Source organism: Ambystoma mexicanum, chromosome 6q (assembly GCF_040938575.1).
Source record: "Ambystoma mexicanum isolate Mex_15411 chromosome 6q, UKY_AmexF1_1, whole genome shotgun sequence".
NCBI lineage: Eukaryota > Metazoa > Chordata > Amphibia > Caudata > Ambystomatidae > Ambystoma > Ambystoma mexicanum.
Genome location: NC_090937.1, coordinates 445436365 through 445454113, shown reverse-complemented (window position 1 = coordinate 445454113; position 17749 = coordinate 445436365). Strand labels below are relative to the sequence as shown.

General features: G+C 50.2%; 1 protein-coding gene across 1 annotated transcript in view; it reads left to right on the top strand.

Moving 5' to 3' along the window:
* IFT74 (intraflagellar transport 74) overlaps window positions 1–17749 on the top strand; it is a 1698810-nt gene that overhangs the window by 1293023 nt on the left and 388038 nt on the right. Inside the window, exon 14 of the mRNA XM_069630923.1 lies at window positions 692–745. Coding sequence (XP_069487024.1) covers window positions 692–745 — 54 coding nt within the window. The remainder of the gene's footprint in view (window positions 1–691; window positions 746–17749) is intronic.

The window sequence follows — 17749 nt, the reverse complement described above, 5'->3', positions numbered from 1 at the left end:
ATGTGGTGTTCGTTTTGTCTCTGTATGATGGACTAAGTGAAATGAATTGGCCTAAAACATTGTATGCCAAGGGTTACCATGTTTATTTACAGCATTTGTAGCATGATGCTGCTGTGGCAACATTTTTGGCACACTTCTTTATGCCCCCCATTATACACGTACTATATCAAACGTCTTGATAGAAAGGTGGTTAAGCTGTAGTAAAGGTGAGGAAGGATGACGCATCGGGCAGTGATTGAAAATTGAGTTTCCGCAGAGCCTAGTTCCTTCATTATATTTTCTGTTTGATTTTGCTACGGACTTGTCAGGGACTTTCCCAGTGACGAAGCCAGGAAGGTTTCATGAGGAAAGATGGTTCCAATTGGCGGAATTAAGTCACATGTTTAAGATATTAGAAATATTGTAATACCCAGGGATCATGGAAACTGTTATTATTGTGTTGATTACCTTTAATGTTGTTTTAAAATAGTTAGTCTGGAAAAACTTCATTAGCAGCTAGTTTACAAATCTAGCTTCCAGCTGGAATGAAAGGACAGAGATTATTACTAAATGCTGTGAGTGGTACACACTCATCTTGTATTCAGGAAGATTGTTGAGCCATACCACAAAATCTGTGCGATCTAGTGAATGAAAGGTTTAGTGTGAAATATGTTTTTCATACCAAGGTTGATTAAGTTTGTATCTTTTGCAGGGGAGAAGAATCAGAAGTACAAAGAGCTGAAAAAAAGAGAAGAAGGAATGGACAGTAAGTTGCACATTTGTGATTTACAGACATTCACAAATAACCACCACATATTGGGCCTTATTACGAGTTCAAGGGTGCAGTAAAAAGTAGGAGTAACGTGGTGATAATTCTTTTTCTGCCGCTTTACAGATGCTTTTCTTCATTGCCAAAGTGGTGGCGATAATTCCAGTTTTGGCTGCAGCTATCGCATCCACGTTGCCGGCAAAAACTCGAGGAATTACCATAGGCTGCATTAATACCTGCGATAATTCCTCCAAATCCCCAATTGAGTTCTGGGGACACCAGGAATGGGGATGGCACCATACTTACCCTTCAGTGTACTCTATATGTTTTGTACAGTGGATAAGTGTTACACTGACGTTTAACATATGTTCTTTACTTGTCTCCTCACCTATGAGTATATTTTCCCCCAAACGTACCCCTAGTCCCCCACCCTTTGATTATAGTCTTCCTTTATTCTTCAAGCGATTCCTACCAAACATTTACAAAACTCAATTTCTACCATTTAATCTATTCATATATTATAACATGTAAATATTTTATGACCTTTTCATTTTTTATGCAACAAGTTGTAAATAAAAAGGAAAACCTAGAATCCAGCTAATTACATGATGCCTTTCCTACTAAATTATAGAGATGATGCATGTTGCGTTTCAACAAGGGGCAAGGACTCTAGCTAGTGAGCTCCAAACTCATAAAGCAAACAACTAGCCAGTTCCACCTTCTACTAAATAACACAGAGAGAGAAGGACTTGACTGAGCACTAGTGCACAAAAAAATATGTTTATGCAAATATCCTCTGAAGAAAAACTGTTATAAACATTGTTCACCTGTTTTTTTACAGACTTTTACAAAGACCCCAATGCCATTGGTGAATGACAATTAACACAAACATCCATCCTTCAAGTGACAAGTACAACTATCAAATAACAAGTTTAACCACCATCCAGTTAATACCTGCTTTGTGCTTCTCTGCACATTTTCATGGCTGACATAATAGAAATATACACACCATTTCTTTTTAAATATAGGAATCTGTGTACTGTTTATATTCATTACTATAGATAACATAATGCTGAACAAATATCACGAAAAGATCCTTTTTTATCCCAATATTAACATAACCATACATCAACCACATGTATCTGTGGGGCGCTGGTGAGCAGCATACTGATGAGGAAGTGCGCTCTGTTAGCTCAGTCGGGGCTTTAAGTATCCTGCTATTTATATCCTGTGGAACCGCTATATTTTGCACAAAACTGCACAGTCAGTAAAGCGCAGTGTCTCTGTATGGGTCCGTTGCCATCCTGATTGAAATCAGCGATGGAAAACCATAATTTGAGGTATTTGTAGTTGTATTTATTAGGTTTATATAGCGCTTTACACCAAAGCGCTGCACATTTAACAACAACAGGATACATTTAACATAACAAAATAACAGTAACAGTAGAAGCAAATTACAATTTTGAATCAGCCAACAAAACAGTATGTAGAGCAATTAGACAGAAGGGAAGGGGGAGAGAAGTGTAGTAGAGCTAGGAGGAAGATGGAGGATGGGTAGGAGGAGGAGGAGGGAAACGGAAGGGGTGAAGGGTGAGGATGGGGTGGGGGAGAAATGGAGGGAGAGGTGCCGTCCCAAAATGCTTTGGAGACTACGTGCCATCTTGGGGTGGGGGCCGTAGACCCGATCACCTGAGGCGGCCCGGCAGATCATGACATGAGATCGGCTCTTGCCGGAGTGAAGATGCTCTGAGCCTGATTGTGCAACCGCTGGGGACCTGAGGCAGCACTTGGCGGTAAGGGGACCTGCTGCCGTGGGCGCTGGTGGTCACTGGAGGCCCTGCTGGTGGCGGCCAGTGGCAGGAACGGTACGGAGCTCTGTTTGCCACACTCTTGGTGGGTTGCTGCTCTATATAAGTGGATGTGTCTCGGCAAAGGAAGACAGTGTCTTCCTGTGTATGATGACTTAGACTGTCTGTGATCGCTCGTGGCTGGGCTGTGCTCGGGTCTCTGTGTGTCCCGGGTAGAGGTGGCTCCTCTTTCTCCACCCGTTCCCCCTTGAGCTGAGGGACCTGGGGCAAGTCTGGTTGACACACAGTCTGATTTTCATGGATGGAACATAAGGGTCGCATTTAATTGACTCTTTCATAATTTACAAGGACAGTTACTGAGCCTTTAAAAGAGGCTGCCTCCTACACATTATTCCGTTCTTCAGCAACCACAAGCATTTTTCAGTTGTGCGTCTGTGGTGGCACGTGGCGGTTCATGGTTCTACTCTGGTACCTACCTTTCACCTTTAAAAGTGCTGCACACACACGTGGCCCTCGATACTGACTGCAGCTTCCCATGACCATGGCAAAAGATGAGTTGAAGATGCCTGGAATGCAAAATAAGGTGCACCAATATACAGTGAGCGACACACCACTCTTCAAATCTCAAACCCTTGCTGGTGCGGCTACCGGTACAGACGCACAGGAGTCCCCCATCTCTCTTCGGGACATAATGGGCGCCATTGCAGAATCCAGAACCATGATGGAGGTAAAAAAATATGGGCTTTCCTTGGAGGTGTCCCTGATGAGACACAACTTGCGCAAGTTATCTTTGAGCGTCAGGGAGGCGGATAAGCGCATCTTGTATTCAGAAGATACCATCAAGGAAATGGAAGCTCAGCTGGTAACGGTTTCAAGCAACTTAGAACGCTTGAGAGCAAGACGGAAGATAAAGAGGGTCGTTCTCGATGAAACAATCTCTGCATCCTGGCACTTCCCGAAAAAGGAGGAGGACTCTGAATGGAGCTTTTCCTGGAACAAGGGTTGACTGATCTGATGGTGCCAAAGAAACTTTCTAACTTCTTCTCCATTGAAAGAGCTCCCTGGATTCCTGTGGGTCGTCCCATAGCGGTGGCTCCCCCGCACACAGTAATTGCTAAGCTGTTGAATTACAGGGACCATGACGCTCTGCTGTAGACTGCACGCGCCACCGGCCCGATCACGTACAATGGATCCAGAATGGCCTTTTTTCCGGATTATACTAGAGAAGTGCAGAGAGCTAGAGAATCATTTTGGTTCAATCAAGAAGAAGCTGCACCCTCTGGTCATTAAGTACACTCTGTTTTACCACGCGCAATTCAAGGTGTACTATAAAGGGGGAACTCATCTGTTAAAAACCCCCTGCAAGGCTTTGGACCCGTTCAAGACATATGTGGTCGCTGCACCAAACTCCAAATCGCAGAAGGACGGCAAGCATCCAGTCCACAACCAAGTGTTTTCTCCCAAACTGCAGGACCGATTGCCCCGGAGTCATCCCCAGAAGGGACTCCTGAGTTACAAACAGTAGCGGTATGGAATGACAGACAGGTTTCAGCCCGCTTTCCACCCTAAATCATAATGGAGTAACTTGATTTCACTGGATTGCTTTTCTCCCACAAATTCCTCATCTTGATTGATATCCCTTGTCCAGCTTTGCTGCTCAGAAATATTTTTCACAGGGGGCGTAGTGGACCTCGACTCGATTGTCGATCCGTCTTGCGCGGTGGTCTATCATCGTCTCCGGAAGTGATGTCAGGCGCCATACATATACCACGTCACTACGCCCCATGCCTCAGTTCCTTTTTCCCACGCGCTCGCACGCTGCATCGGGAACATACTCGAGTTTCACTCGATGTTTTCACTAACATTTTTTTATTAACCTCGACATGTCTTTGCATCGGATCTCGGGTTTCAAGCGGTGCTCCATTTGCGAGGCCAAAATGTTGGTGACGGACCCACACGTCGTCTGTTTATGGTGTTTGAGTTCCACTCGCGACTCGGAGGCCTGTGTGTAATGCGCCAAGATGCAACCCAAGTCACTGCGAGACAGAGCCAGTAAGCTGGCCCTGGGCTGACGGTCGCTGAAGTCTCCGGCGCGGTCTCTCATCCGGTCGTCTGAGGGCGAGGCTGAGGAGCCCACTCGTCACGACGAGGGCCAGCACTGTAAGAAAACTAAAAAGAGGTCCCACTCCAGAAGCCATTCCTCAACTTCTTCCTCACGGAAAAAGAAGCGACGCCACCACCAGCAGGAAGCTGATTCTTCCTCAGAGCGAGGTAAGCCCTCTAAGGGACCGACCACTCGCGAAGAGTGGGATTCATTTAAAAAAAGAAATGCTTGTCATGTTTCGACAACAGGCGGCTGTTGGGGCGGCTCCCATTCCCGACCGGCAGCTCTCGGCAGCAAAAGCAGCGCTCGGTACCCTCAACCACACGCTTGCCAGGAAGTCGATGCCTTTGGCGCCGACAGAGCTTTTGCACTAACTGCCCCACGAGGCGCGGAAATCACCCTCTAGAAGCCTCACCCACGGCGCCCATCGCCCGTTGGAGCTATCAGTGCCGGTACCCAATCCATGGACCTCTAGTACTCCGCTACAAGTGACTAAGCCCTCTGCCTCGGCATTCAGAGCTACGGAGCCGAAGGATAAGCCCTCAACGTCGACCAGCAACGTCGGCGCCTTTCAACCGCTATCGCGGACAAGCTTTTTCGATTGATTTTCGGTGCTGATCAGGCCGAGGAGTGCAAAGAGGTTGACTCCATCTTCGTGGGTTCAGGCGGTGTCGACTATTCGAGACAATTTGATGGTACTTGCTCAGGGCCTTCAAGATGTCAGTTGGAAACATCTCCAGACCTTGTGATGCAACAAAAACAACCCTGCATTCACTCTTATGTCAAGTTTAGGATATTAGTAGAGAAAGTGGTCAACACCCTCAGCCTCAAGTCGTCCGCCACTCCCCATCAAGGGTATGACCTTACAGATATCCTGGATGAGGGCCCGGCTATTGAGCACAACATGCCCTTAAATCAGACCATAGCTGACCCTTTGACCTGGCGAAATCCATGCACTTTGCCCCCTGCGAGTACCAATGTTACAGAGAACAACAGGCCTACGAGAGGGTGAACCCTTCCTTCCTCTCAACACATCCTTCCACGGAAGGGCTGGTAGTTCAGGCTGCCACTATATCCGCCAGGCCCGCGGCATCCACATCAAATCTTCCTACAGACAGGGAAAGGAAAAGGATTGACACTTTGGCCAAGAAGGTTTTTACCTCAGGCAGCATGACTCTGAACGCCACAAACGTAGCTTGCAATTTCGCTAAATTCTCCTACGGTTTGTGGAAGGCTGTCGAGCATGCAGCAGAATACGTCCTGGAAGGTCTTATGCGGAATGGATTTATACAGCTGGTGGAGGATGGGATGGAAACTGCCAAGCAGTCCTTGCAAACAAGCCTGGATATTGCTGACTGTGTTGGCTGGCCGCTCCATGGGGTCGGCAGTAGTTATGGGAAGGCAGGCCTATTTGAAAACTTCCGGCTTCTCCCCAAATGTACAAAACCGCCTTCTAGACATGCCTTTTGAGGGGGAGATGCTCTTCGGACTCTTTGGAGCAATTTAAGGAGTCTAAAATTGCTGCTAAGCCGATGGCTCTTTCAGCTTTGCCTCTAGAGGCAGAGCCTATAGGCTCTATGTGCCCTATAGCAGGAAAGCGCAGCCCCCATAAGCCAAGCAGGAGCAGAGGTGTTTCTTGCGTCCCGGAAGGAGCAGAGGAGCTTCTAAGGGCCAGCAGCTGCGGCTGGGGCAACAACGCCTCCGAAACTGCTTTGATTTTCCCTGCCCACGACGTACTAGTTGGTGGCCGTTTGGCAGGGCATTGGTCTCAGTGGCAGGAGATTACCTCCAATGCCTGGGCCCTGCAGTTAATTTGATGGGGTTATTGTCTGCCCTTTTTAAGAAAACCTCTGGACAGACCCCCATCTTCACCGATCCAACCGGGACAGGAGCTCCAGGAAGAACTGAGAGCCCTGTTGTCGAAGGGTGCCATGGATGATGTGCCACCTGATCAGAGAGTGTCGGGCTGGTATTCCCGGAAGGAGGAGGTCTCCATCCCATTCTGGACCTCAGGGCTGTAAACAAGTTCCTGAGAAAAGACAGATTCAGAATGGTGACGTTGAGAGACACTTTCCACGCTCCCGAGCTTCAGGACTGGCTAGTGTCCATAGACCTGCAGGATGCCTATTTCCATGTGCCCATACATCAGAAGCACAGGAAAGTCCTGTGGCTCCTCATTGGGGACAAGCACTATCAGTTCAAAGGGTTGACCTCTGCTCCAAGGGTCTTCACCAAGCTCATGGTGTCAGTCGCGGCTCACCTCAGGAGATCCTGAGTCCACATATTCCCGTAACTGGACGGCTGGCTGATCCGGGGGAAGTCAGCGTGACAGGTTTTGACTCACCTGAAAGACACCTGTCTGCTACTGCACAGGCTGGGCTTCTCCCTGAACTTAAAGAAGTCCCACATAGTTGGCCACCAGGGGGCGCACAGATGTGGAACTCCTCCATGTGAGCTCCGACCCACGGACCTCAAAAGTGACCTGAGCCCCCACTTTTGACCCCCCTACCCGCGCAACAACGGCTGCCCAGGCTGCATGAACCGGACCCCCATCCACTGGGCGAAAATCCGGATGAAATCGGAGCTGTCTACCACGCGAAAAGTCTCCCGGCCCGTGCCTCCCCCTCTCGGTCTTTCGAGCAGCACCTTGATTGAGGCCCACGGCCTGCGGAGGCCTGAGACAACCAGCTCCGCCTGCTTCCTCCCGCGGAGACAGCGAGCCACGCTGCGGTTCGCTCGGCAACTGCTTCCCCCCCGGCCTGTCCTGCGGCCCCCGCGGATTGAGAGGACCCCGGGCATAAGGGGAAGTGTCTGCCCTCTCCGTGCTGGGGCCTACATGGTGTCGGTCCCAGACACCGCACCGAACGAAGAGCAGCAATCACACGGGTGAGTGCCTTCCCCCCACCCCGTAACACACAGGGCAGTCCCACAAACCCTATGCCTTGTCTCCCGGAGGCGCTCCCGGCCCCGATCTGACACTCGGGCAACGCTGCTCCGCCCACAGGGGAGGGACTCCCCTCCCCGCCCCATCCGAATGACAGCGCAAGGAGCACGGGCCCAGGAAGGCATCCTGCGGCCTCCCGCACATCCCGTAATACGCCCACATGCACCGGCCCAGATAACCTGGCCCCTGCCCTCCCCCTGCTCCAGAAGGCCCCCGTGGGCCCCCGTAACCACAGTCCTGAGACCTACAGAGCAGACACTCCGTCACGAGGCAGCGGGCACGGGCCTCCACTGTGGTCCTGCACTCCAACACCCCAGGCCTACCCCCTGGCACCACAGAGTCCTATGACTTTTACATTGCTGTCAATCACAGGTCCCCGCCAGCCAGCCTGGTGCAACGCCACCCCTCCGATCACGGGGATTGACCCCACAATCTCCTGAAGAGGACCTGCCAAGCACCCCCCTGCAGAGGTATAACCTCGCCCACGCACCGCCATAGGAGACCTTACAGTTGTCTGATCCCCCCACAGGGCAATACACAGTGCCAAAAGGACACTTCTCATCTGCTGGACGAGGCACGAACTTAACTCCCCAACTAAGGGCATCGTAGCTGATGCCTCTGCACATGTTACTCGCGCCTGGGACACCATTCACATCGCCTTGATTGAACTCCCCTGTCAAGACCCCAGCAGTCGGGGCAGAGAGCTCGCCCCTGCACCGAAGCCACCACAGAGGGTTGGGCCCCCACTTGTGGGGCATGTGCCCTCCTCTGTACGACAGCAAGACCTCCACTCTATCTAAACCCACGCAAGCGAACGGGAGAGCAACGAAGAGAAACGCAATACCCGTATTTGTCGACAAAGCCGCACGACATAAAGAAGCCTGGTCCGACTTTACTGAACATTACGTCGCAGGTCCAGCCACAGACGAAACGACGCAACAAGACAATTAGCAACCAGTCTGTGCCAACAAGAACCGAAAAACACATGATTCACTGCCGACCATCCATGCCTGTCACAGTCCCCACTAGTGCTCCATGATCCAAGGAGGACCAGAGATGAACGTCACGCAGCCCACTACGATTCACCACAGCAATGCCACGAATATAGAAGACTTAAGAGCTGGGAGGGGGGAGGGAGGAAAGGGGTGGGCCCCTCAATTTCCTTTTATTGGAACGGAACATGTTATTGTTGTTAAGCATTGTCTAGGTGGAATGGGTTAACTGTCGGATGTAATTATTAATGCATAATACATCTCCACCTGTATGTTCAATTCCAATGTTAAAATAAATAAAATTCAAGTTTAAAAAAAAAGAAGTCCCACATGACACCGGCCCAAAGGCTCTGGTTCATCGCAGCAGTCCTAGACACTGGGGCCGGCAATGCCTTCCCTCCTGAGGAGAGAGCCGGCAACATATACAGATGGTCCAGTTGTTCCGGAACCACGCCACCTTACCAACGGCTTCCTTTCTCCACATTTTGGGCCACATGGCCTCCTGCATTTTTCTAGTGCCAGAGGCCAGACTGCGCATGAGATCCCTTCAGTGGCTCCTACGAAACCAGTGGTCTCAGTATCTGGGAGCTCTCTCGGATTGTATCAGGGTGTCCAGCCAGGTAGTTTGCGAACTCGGTTAGTGGGACACGTGTAGGAATCTTAGGGCGGATGAACCCTTCTGGCCTCCTTGGCCTCAGACCCGAGTGAGAATCGAAGAATGGAGGGAGTTAAATAAATTAAATGTATATTAAGTCAAGATTTAAGGTGCAACTGCTAAATCTAACCCTGGCTATAGGGATAGAATGCACTATAACTGGAAAGAGTTTTGTTGTCTGGAAAAACATCAGACAAATAGCAGTGCACACAATAAAGGGGAAAATAACACATTCCCTCAGTGAAATTTCAGAGTAATGTTAAAAAAAGACAATTTATGGTTTCATCAAAAAGAAAAGTAAATAAAGATATGTGACCAATAATCACAAATGTATTCAGTTTAATTAACACTCTCAGAATTCATTGTGAATTATAGGTTGTAGAATATATTCAATCATATATCAACATAATACATAAAGGAATGTGTTGTTTTCCCCTTTATTGTGTGCACTGCTATTTGTCTGATGTTTTTCCAGACAACATAAAACTCTCCTCAGACACGAGTGGTCACGAATGCGACCTTGAAGGGTAGGGGCACTCACTGAGAGGATTTGCAGGTGAGCAGCCTCTGGACTGCATCAGAAGCCAGGTGGCATTTCAACAGGCTGGAGTTGCGCACCATCAGGCTAGCGCTTAATGCCTTTGCCCCATCGCTCAAGGGGAAGCATGTCCTGATTCTAACGGACAACACAGTGTCCATGCACTACCTGAACAAGCAAGGTGGAGTGCATTCCCTTCCCCTCTGCACAGAAGCGATGCAACTGTGGTTCTGCTTGCTAGAGAATCAAATCTCGGTCTCGGCTGTTCATCTGGCGGGGGCAGAGAACAGTTTGGCGGATGCTCTGAGCAGGCAGAGCACGGTCTCGCATGAGTGGGAAGTGTGCCAGGAAGATCTGTCCATCTGTTCGACCTCACCAGTTGCCTCAGCAGCCAGATCTCCTCACCCAGTCGGAGGGTCGGATACTTCCCTCAACCTACAGGTGTGGTTTTTGAGCAGATAAGTTATGATGACTGGCACTGCTCCGAGAAAGTACTTGAGGTGTTGCTGGCTGCACGCAGATCTCTGTATGTGTGCAGGTGGAGAAGATTAGTGTTGGGAGCGCAAGGTTGGCCCCATCTCTTGCCCCATCTCTTGCCCTACCACAACGGATATGGCGTTCCTTCTGTCACTAGCCTTTGCTGGCCTTCAGGCTGCAACTGTCAAGGGGTATTTATCGTCCCTTTATGTGTTTAAAAGGGCCCCGGATCAAGGTTCCTTTTTCACCATAATGATCATGGCCCTATTCCTGAAGGGCCTTCTTAACAAATTCCGGCCAACTCCCTTTGTTTTTCCGGATTGGGACCTTAACCTGGTTCTCACCTTTCTTATGGCAGCTCCGTTTGAGCCTATGCATTCTTGTTCACTTAGGTTGTTGTCCCTTATGACAGCCTTTTTGATCACATCAGCCAGGAGGATTAGCAATCTCCAGCTCTTATGCTGCAAGCCCCCTTTTTGCATTTCTTCAGAGCGAATGTACCTCTTAAGGTCAGACCAGGGTTCCTTCTGAAGGTTGTTTCGGAATTTCACCTTTCACAGTCTATTGATTTACCAGTGTTCTATCCTCCTCCTCTAAGGAGGAAGAGTGCTTTCACCGTCTCGATCCTAAAAGAGCCTTGAGCTTTTATGCTGCCCGCACAGCGGAGTTCAGAAAGACGGACCAGTTGTTTGTCGCCCATTCTCTTTCCTGCAAAGGTCTTGCAATTACTAAACAAACCATCTCATGCTGGATCATTTTATGCATCTCTTAGTGCTATCATTCGGTGGGAAAAGTAGCCCCACCGGGTATCGGGGCCCATTCCACCAGGGGAGTATCTGCTTCCACAGCCCTTCAAAGGGGGCAGGGGGTCCCTGTTCGGGACATTTGCCATGCTGCCACGTGGTCTTGATTGCATACTTTTTTTTTTTTTAATTTGTTTATTTATCAATCGACACACAGGAGAGATTATACAAAGACATTACATATAGTATCTCAAGTCATGTAATCCAGAGTCCCCGTCACCCACCCCGTATGTTCCCCAGCAAGCATAGTTCTCGGCCTTAGTCAGACTGGCTCGGCGGCACTGGTGGGTCCTCCGTAGCGTGAAGGGCCCTTGCGATCAGGCGCGGTTTGTAGGTCAGGGCCGGATACTTCCGATCATAGTCTAGCACTGGTTCCCAGATATCCCGAAAACGATGAAGCAGTCCCGCCCTGGCTGCCGTGACTTTCTCAACTATTAAAATATCCCAAAGTTTGACCCAGCAGAGGGCCATCAAGGGTCCGTCCGCGGACTTCCAGGTGCGGGCCACCGTGATCTTAGCCGCTAATAGGAACTGGGATATCAGGGCCGCTCTTCTCCCCGACCGCGGGTATGAGCCTGACAATGGAATCCCTAAAAGGACCTGTTCGGGCGTGAGCGGAATGATCGCCTGGGTGACGTCTTCAATGGTGGCTAGACAGAGAGACCAAAACTCCTGCACCCGGGGGCAGGTCCACCACATGTGGAAGTAGGATCCTGGGAGGCCGCAAAGTCACCAACAGAGAGGTTTTAGTGCTGGTTGGAAGTGATGAAGGCGTAGAGGGGGTTAATACCAGCGCAGGAGTAGTTTATGGGTACACTCCCTGTTGGTTATACAGCGGGAAGGCGTCCGCGTTCTTGTCCAAATGTCTACCCATGTATGGTCCTCAATGGCGTGTCCGAGGTCCGTTTCCTATTGGGACATGTAGGAAGGCCTCGACTGGAGGGGGCCCTCCTGTAGTAGCCTATACAGGGTCGATATTTTCCCCCGGGCCGGTAGGTCGCTCACCGTCAGTTCCAGTGAGGTAAGGGGTCTTGTGGCTGCCGCTCGAGTCTGTGGGTGCGAGCACCAGTGTCTGAGCTGAGCGTAGGAGTACCTATCCGTTTCCGCTAACTGAAAAGTCATCTTGCAGCGTTCAAAGGTTATGGGGGAGTCCCCTTCAAAAAGTTGTCCTAAGGTGGCGAGGCCCCCTGCGACCCAGTTTCTGAAGTTTTGGGGACGGGCCCCAGGGGAGAAAGCTGGGTTGAGGAAGATTGGGGAGAGTGCACTCAAATCTCCTGGGACGCCCGGTGTCTGCTAGCCCACTCCCAGGCCCTAATTGTTTGTTTTGTAGCTGTGAGAGTGCCCGGCCAGCTGTGGCGTAAAGCTGTGGGTAAGAACGGGAGGAAGCGAAGGGGAAGAGGGAGGCAGGATTGTTCAATCTCCACCCATTTCGGTCGACCCGTAGCAAGATTGATTGCATACTTTTACAAAGCATAATGCGTTGGATGTTGCATGTGGGGCTGATGCACGTTTTTGGCAGAGCGATTCTGCAGAACCTGCTTGTGTAATCCTTTCTGCCCTGCTCCATTAGCTTACTGCTTGGGTAGTCTATCAAGATGAACAATCTGCAGGAGAAAAGCAATCCATTGAAGGAGAAATTACCCTACCGTAATGTTCTTTCTATGGCTTCTTCTCGCGCAGATTCCTCATCACCCCTCCCAGCCGTCCCCCCTCAGAAAGTGTTGTGGCTCTTCCCTTCTGATTTCATGAAGTGCGTTGGCGATGGCTTTGGGGTGCTCATCTCCAGTTACTTAAATCAAGAAAATATGTTTTCTAATTGAAATGTTTTTAACCTGTTGGCTTCTATTCCGTAGTTGCTAATTTAAGGCTGGTTAGCCTCCTTCTGTTTTCCTATGCAGCGTTTGAGATCGGGAAAAGTGGGTGGAACTGAGGCATGGGGCATAGTGAAGTGGTATATGTATGCCGCCTGACATCACTTCCGGAGCCGACGATCGACCACCTGCAATTGGGGGAAGCTGATGCCCTGCTGCTGAGCGTGGCACTGGCCCGAATTGAACGGTTTGCTGGTTGTACAGCTGTCTGAAAGTCAGACCCCTGGCGGGAAAACAATGGCAGACGGAGCTGCGCCAGAGTAAATTGAGGGAGGAGGTGCTAAAACGCACATGGTCCATGCAACCCATCCGAGTGCTTTGGGTGGGGCGAAGAGCTCTGGTGCTCCAACTCGCGGGTACGCCCGGATGGACCAGAGGCAGTCCCTCGGAGATTGCAAGTTGCCGGTGTTCTGGACGGTGCTTGTGGCCGAGAGTGGCCCCGCTTACAGAGATAGTGGGCGGGACCCAGCGACTACTTGGAGGACTCAACTGGAGGTCTCGGTTGTGAGCTGCAGTGGGACCCATGGAGAACCCTGGGCTTCCCGCCTGGACGAGGGTCAAGTCGGGCCCAGCAGAAAGAGGGAGCGCATGAGTGAGCCGCACATGGTGGTGGAGTGGAGCTGACTGGGAAATGCTTGCGAGTAAAAGGCATCGGACAGAGACTTCTGGGGCAATGTGAGTCGGAGAGCCTGGTTGCGGTTGTGGACTGAGACGTAGGAGTGGGTCCTAGGCAGGAGCCAGCACTGCTGCCCCCTGTACTGTGAGGCCTGGATGGAGTATTGAGGAATTGCAGGCAGGCACAAGGGAGCTAAAGCTGCATTTCACTGTGGATCTTCATCGAGCTGATGGTGCAACACTTGCTGGGCCGCTAGGCAGCAGCACAAAGACTAGAGAGAGGACTGTAAGGAGGAGGAGCGCGGTAAGTGTGCGGATGGGGGTGCTGCTCTCTGCCTGGGGTAAATTTGTTTCCCTGAGATCCCTCTGCACACTGGGGGACCGTTGCTCAGCGAGAACTCTCCCAAAAGCCTGTGGGACTGAATATTAATGCAACTGGGCCTGAACTGATTGAACGAAGATGGCCAATGTGGATAGGGTAGGAGGGTAGGGCCTGTGTGGCTACTTGGCCTGAGAGCAGCTGGCATTCATCAAAGGTCAAGCACTGGGCTTTGGTGCAAGGACTGGGCAACACCTCTGGAGCCACTAAGGGAGGATTGGACGTATTAAAGGATTGGTGGCAAGTTGTAGGACAGAAGGCGACAGCCTGATTTCGGCAATGCGGCTCCTCTGCTAGGAGAGTCGCTGCATTGAATATAGACACTGGCACCTGATGCTGCGCTGTGAAGTGGTCCTGCACCTGGTTTTCTGAGCCTCAGGCACCTAGGGCAGTTGCTGACCACCGGCGCTAGCCCCATAACACTAGCTTTGTGGGGTTTGTCACCCCAAGTTAGGGGGCCTGTTCAGGTGGCCCTGGGGATCCATCTGTAGAATTGAGCAGGAACCTGGGTCGGCACTGAGGATCGTCTCAGTTGGACTGCTACTGGTTGCTCAGGGGTTGGAGTGAAGACAAATACATAGGAGCATTGTACTACAAAGCCTAGGGCTGGGTTGCTGGTCGTTTATTGCCTCGACCTCATGTGAACATGTCCCCCACCAAAGGCAAAGGCCAATCCACGATTATGGCCTCATTTAGCAATGCTACCAAGCCCCGGGACCCAGGGTATAGTAAGCCTGCACTGCAGGCAGAGACGTGCGCACCTGAATCGGGCACACAGGAAGACTTGGTACTGGTGGCAATAGCAGCGCTGAGGTCCTCTTTAGAAACAAAGATTGACAAGGTTAAGGTGGGCGTGCAGCTGCTAGGACAAGATGTCCGCAACCTGACTGAAAGAGTAACATCGACTGAAACTGAACTGAAAGAAACCCAGGAGCCCACAAAGGATCTTGAAACTTCGAGTATGGGAGCTGGAGAGGAGGAACACCGTTTTGGAGCTGCTGTCTGAAGATGCAGAAGGGAGGGCCTGATGGAACAACGTTAGGCTGCTATGGCTCCTGGAGGGCTTGAACCCCATACAATATGTGGAGAACTTAATATTACAGGAAATTGTTGCAGATAAATTGTCGCAAGGGTTTGCGGTCGAGCGTGCTCATCGTTCACTGCAGAAGAGGCCTCCATCAGGGACACACCCTAGACCAATTATTGCAAAGATCCTAAACTTTCAGGACAGAGAGGTGATCTTAAAGTACTCCACGGAAATGGGCGAAATCCAGCAGGACAATTCCAAGATTGCCATCTTTCCGGATCACACGCCGGCGGTCCAGAGGGCCAAGAACTCTTTCGTACTGATCAAAGCTAGGCTCTGGCATCTAAATGTTAAATTTATGCTCATGTATCATGTATTTTGCGCCAGGCTCAAAATTATCTATAAAGGCAGAGCACATTTTCTTGAAACCTCTGTTGCGGCCAACGTGTGGCTGGAGCACAATAGTTGGGCCAGCAGAGAGGAACCCATCATGTGAGGCAAAGAGTACTAACATTGAGGCAGGTTGCCTGTGCGGGGGGATGGGGAGTTTGAGATTTGCAAAGTGAACCCTCTGCCAAATTGTGGGTGTGCTATGAGATCGGCTGTCGGCAAAATAATTGTTTTCACTAATGACAGGGGCAACGTTTGATTGCCTACCTGGGGTTCATTGCTCTGCCCCACGTATAGGCTGGTGTTGGCCTGTTGCTAACACCCACTACTCACCACACAATGGCCTGGATAGGTCTAAAAGGTGTGGGTACCCCTGAGCACTGCATGCTTGGAGCAGTTGCTGGGTGGAAGTTTATTGATTTGTTTGTTTGTTATGTTGTTAGTTGCAAGTTCTTCACGCAATTGGGTACACATAATGTATGATTTGATTCACTGGCTGGGAAAGGGGAAGGGCGGCAAAAGGTGAGCTACGATTTGGGGTTAACCATGGTGGACTGGTGGGAGGTGGTTGTGTGGGGGCGATGGGTAAGTTTAGACATATGCATGGCACCCTCCATTAAAGTACTGATGTGGAATGTGCGAGGGTTGGGCACATACTTGTGTAGGAACCGAGTGAAATCCTTTCTAAACCAGAAAAAGGTGTCCATTGCCCTAATACAAGAGACCCATCTTGTGGCTTTGAATGGGAAGGGGTCAAGGAACGTTGGGGGGGGGGCAGGGATATGGGGTGGCATACTCTAAATATGCTAGAGTGGTGTTTACATGAATAAGTGCTAATGTGCCGTTCCAACTAGCAGAGGTAGACGCAGATGGGGACAGGAGGTATCTCAACTTGAGGGGTTACATAGATTCCGTTGAGGTGTGTATAATTAACTCCTATTTCCCAAATCATGGCATCCCATCACATGTGCCAGAATAGCGAACCACCGGGACTGTTTCTTTATATGAGGAGGCGATTTCAATTGCGCTAGGGACCCGATGTTGGACAGGTCTTCCCCTTCCCAAGATGGGCATGGTACCGGCATCTACAGCTATTAATGCAGTACTTGGTGAATGTCTGGAGGGAGCTGAACCCTGAAAGCAGGGGTTACTCTTACTACTCTTCGCCCCATGCTCTATATACCAGGATGGACTACTTCTTTGTTGGCTGAACCCAAATGGCAGAAATAGGTGAAGCAGAATATTTGGCCCAGACAATCTCTGACCATTCCCCCTTACTGATGAAGTGGAACATCAACGGCCCCAGGCCCTATGTGGCGCAAGACCACTGACGCCCTAATGGACCAAATCTTCAGGGATAAACTACAGAAGATGCTAGAGGAGTTCTTAGAGTGCAATATAGGCAGTGTAAAGGAGTGGGGCACAGTATGGGAAACCCTGAAGGTAGTAGTTAGAGGTGTGATAATTGCTGGTGCTGTGGGCAGCCAGAGAACGTTGAGGGCTGACCTGGAAAAATTAGAAGATGAAATACGGGAAATGGAGGGTTGGGAGGCGGGTCAGCAGTCCAGTGAAGAGAAGCTGGCTCAAACCAGGCATTGCTGTCTAGTGGCGTGAGAGAGAATGGCCAAATTCGACTACACAGTTAAGAACACCAGAGCCCATGCAGAGGGGGATAGGCCAGGTATAATCTTATCGTGGCTTTGTAAGAGGGAACACCCTAGACATCTGACCACAGAGCTGAGGGATGATAAAGGTATCATGTGCAGGACACAGGGAGGATGGCCGGAATGATATTGTCTATTGTCATATTCTTTTTTATTTCTGGTAGGACAGGATGATGCCGTGGGTAAGGCTGTGGTAGATGGTCTGGTGGTTAGGAGATTAAAGGATACCGGTGAGTGGTCGGTCCAAGGTAGTGGCGAGATAGAAGAGATGTCAGCTGTACAGTTGGAATCAGTGACCCAATCTAGTATTCTACCCTTAGAGTGAGTGGGACTGTTAACATTTTGGGATAGTCCTAGAGAATTTAGAGTATTAGTTGATGTTCTTTATACAGTTCTATCCCCAAACCATCAGAACATGGCGGCTCTCCTGATGCCAGCGACACCGTCGCTGCGGTTACCTCCTCAACTGTCACAGGTTGCTCTAATGCAAAGTTTGCCTCTTCCCCAACAATACCGGTAGCTCCATATCAGTCAAATATTGTTCAAGACTCACATCCGATCCAACTTCGGAATTGGCATACAGTTTCGAGTAGTATGCATGAAATGTAGCATTAATATCAGTTTCTGCTTTCAAAATTCTGGCATCATGCCCACGAATTACATTGATGGGCTGGCTGTTACTTTCAGCCCTGGCTATTTTGGCCAGTGATCTGCCCGGCTTGTCATCTTCCCCA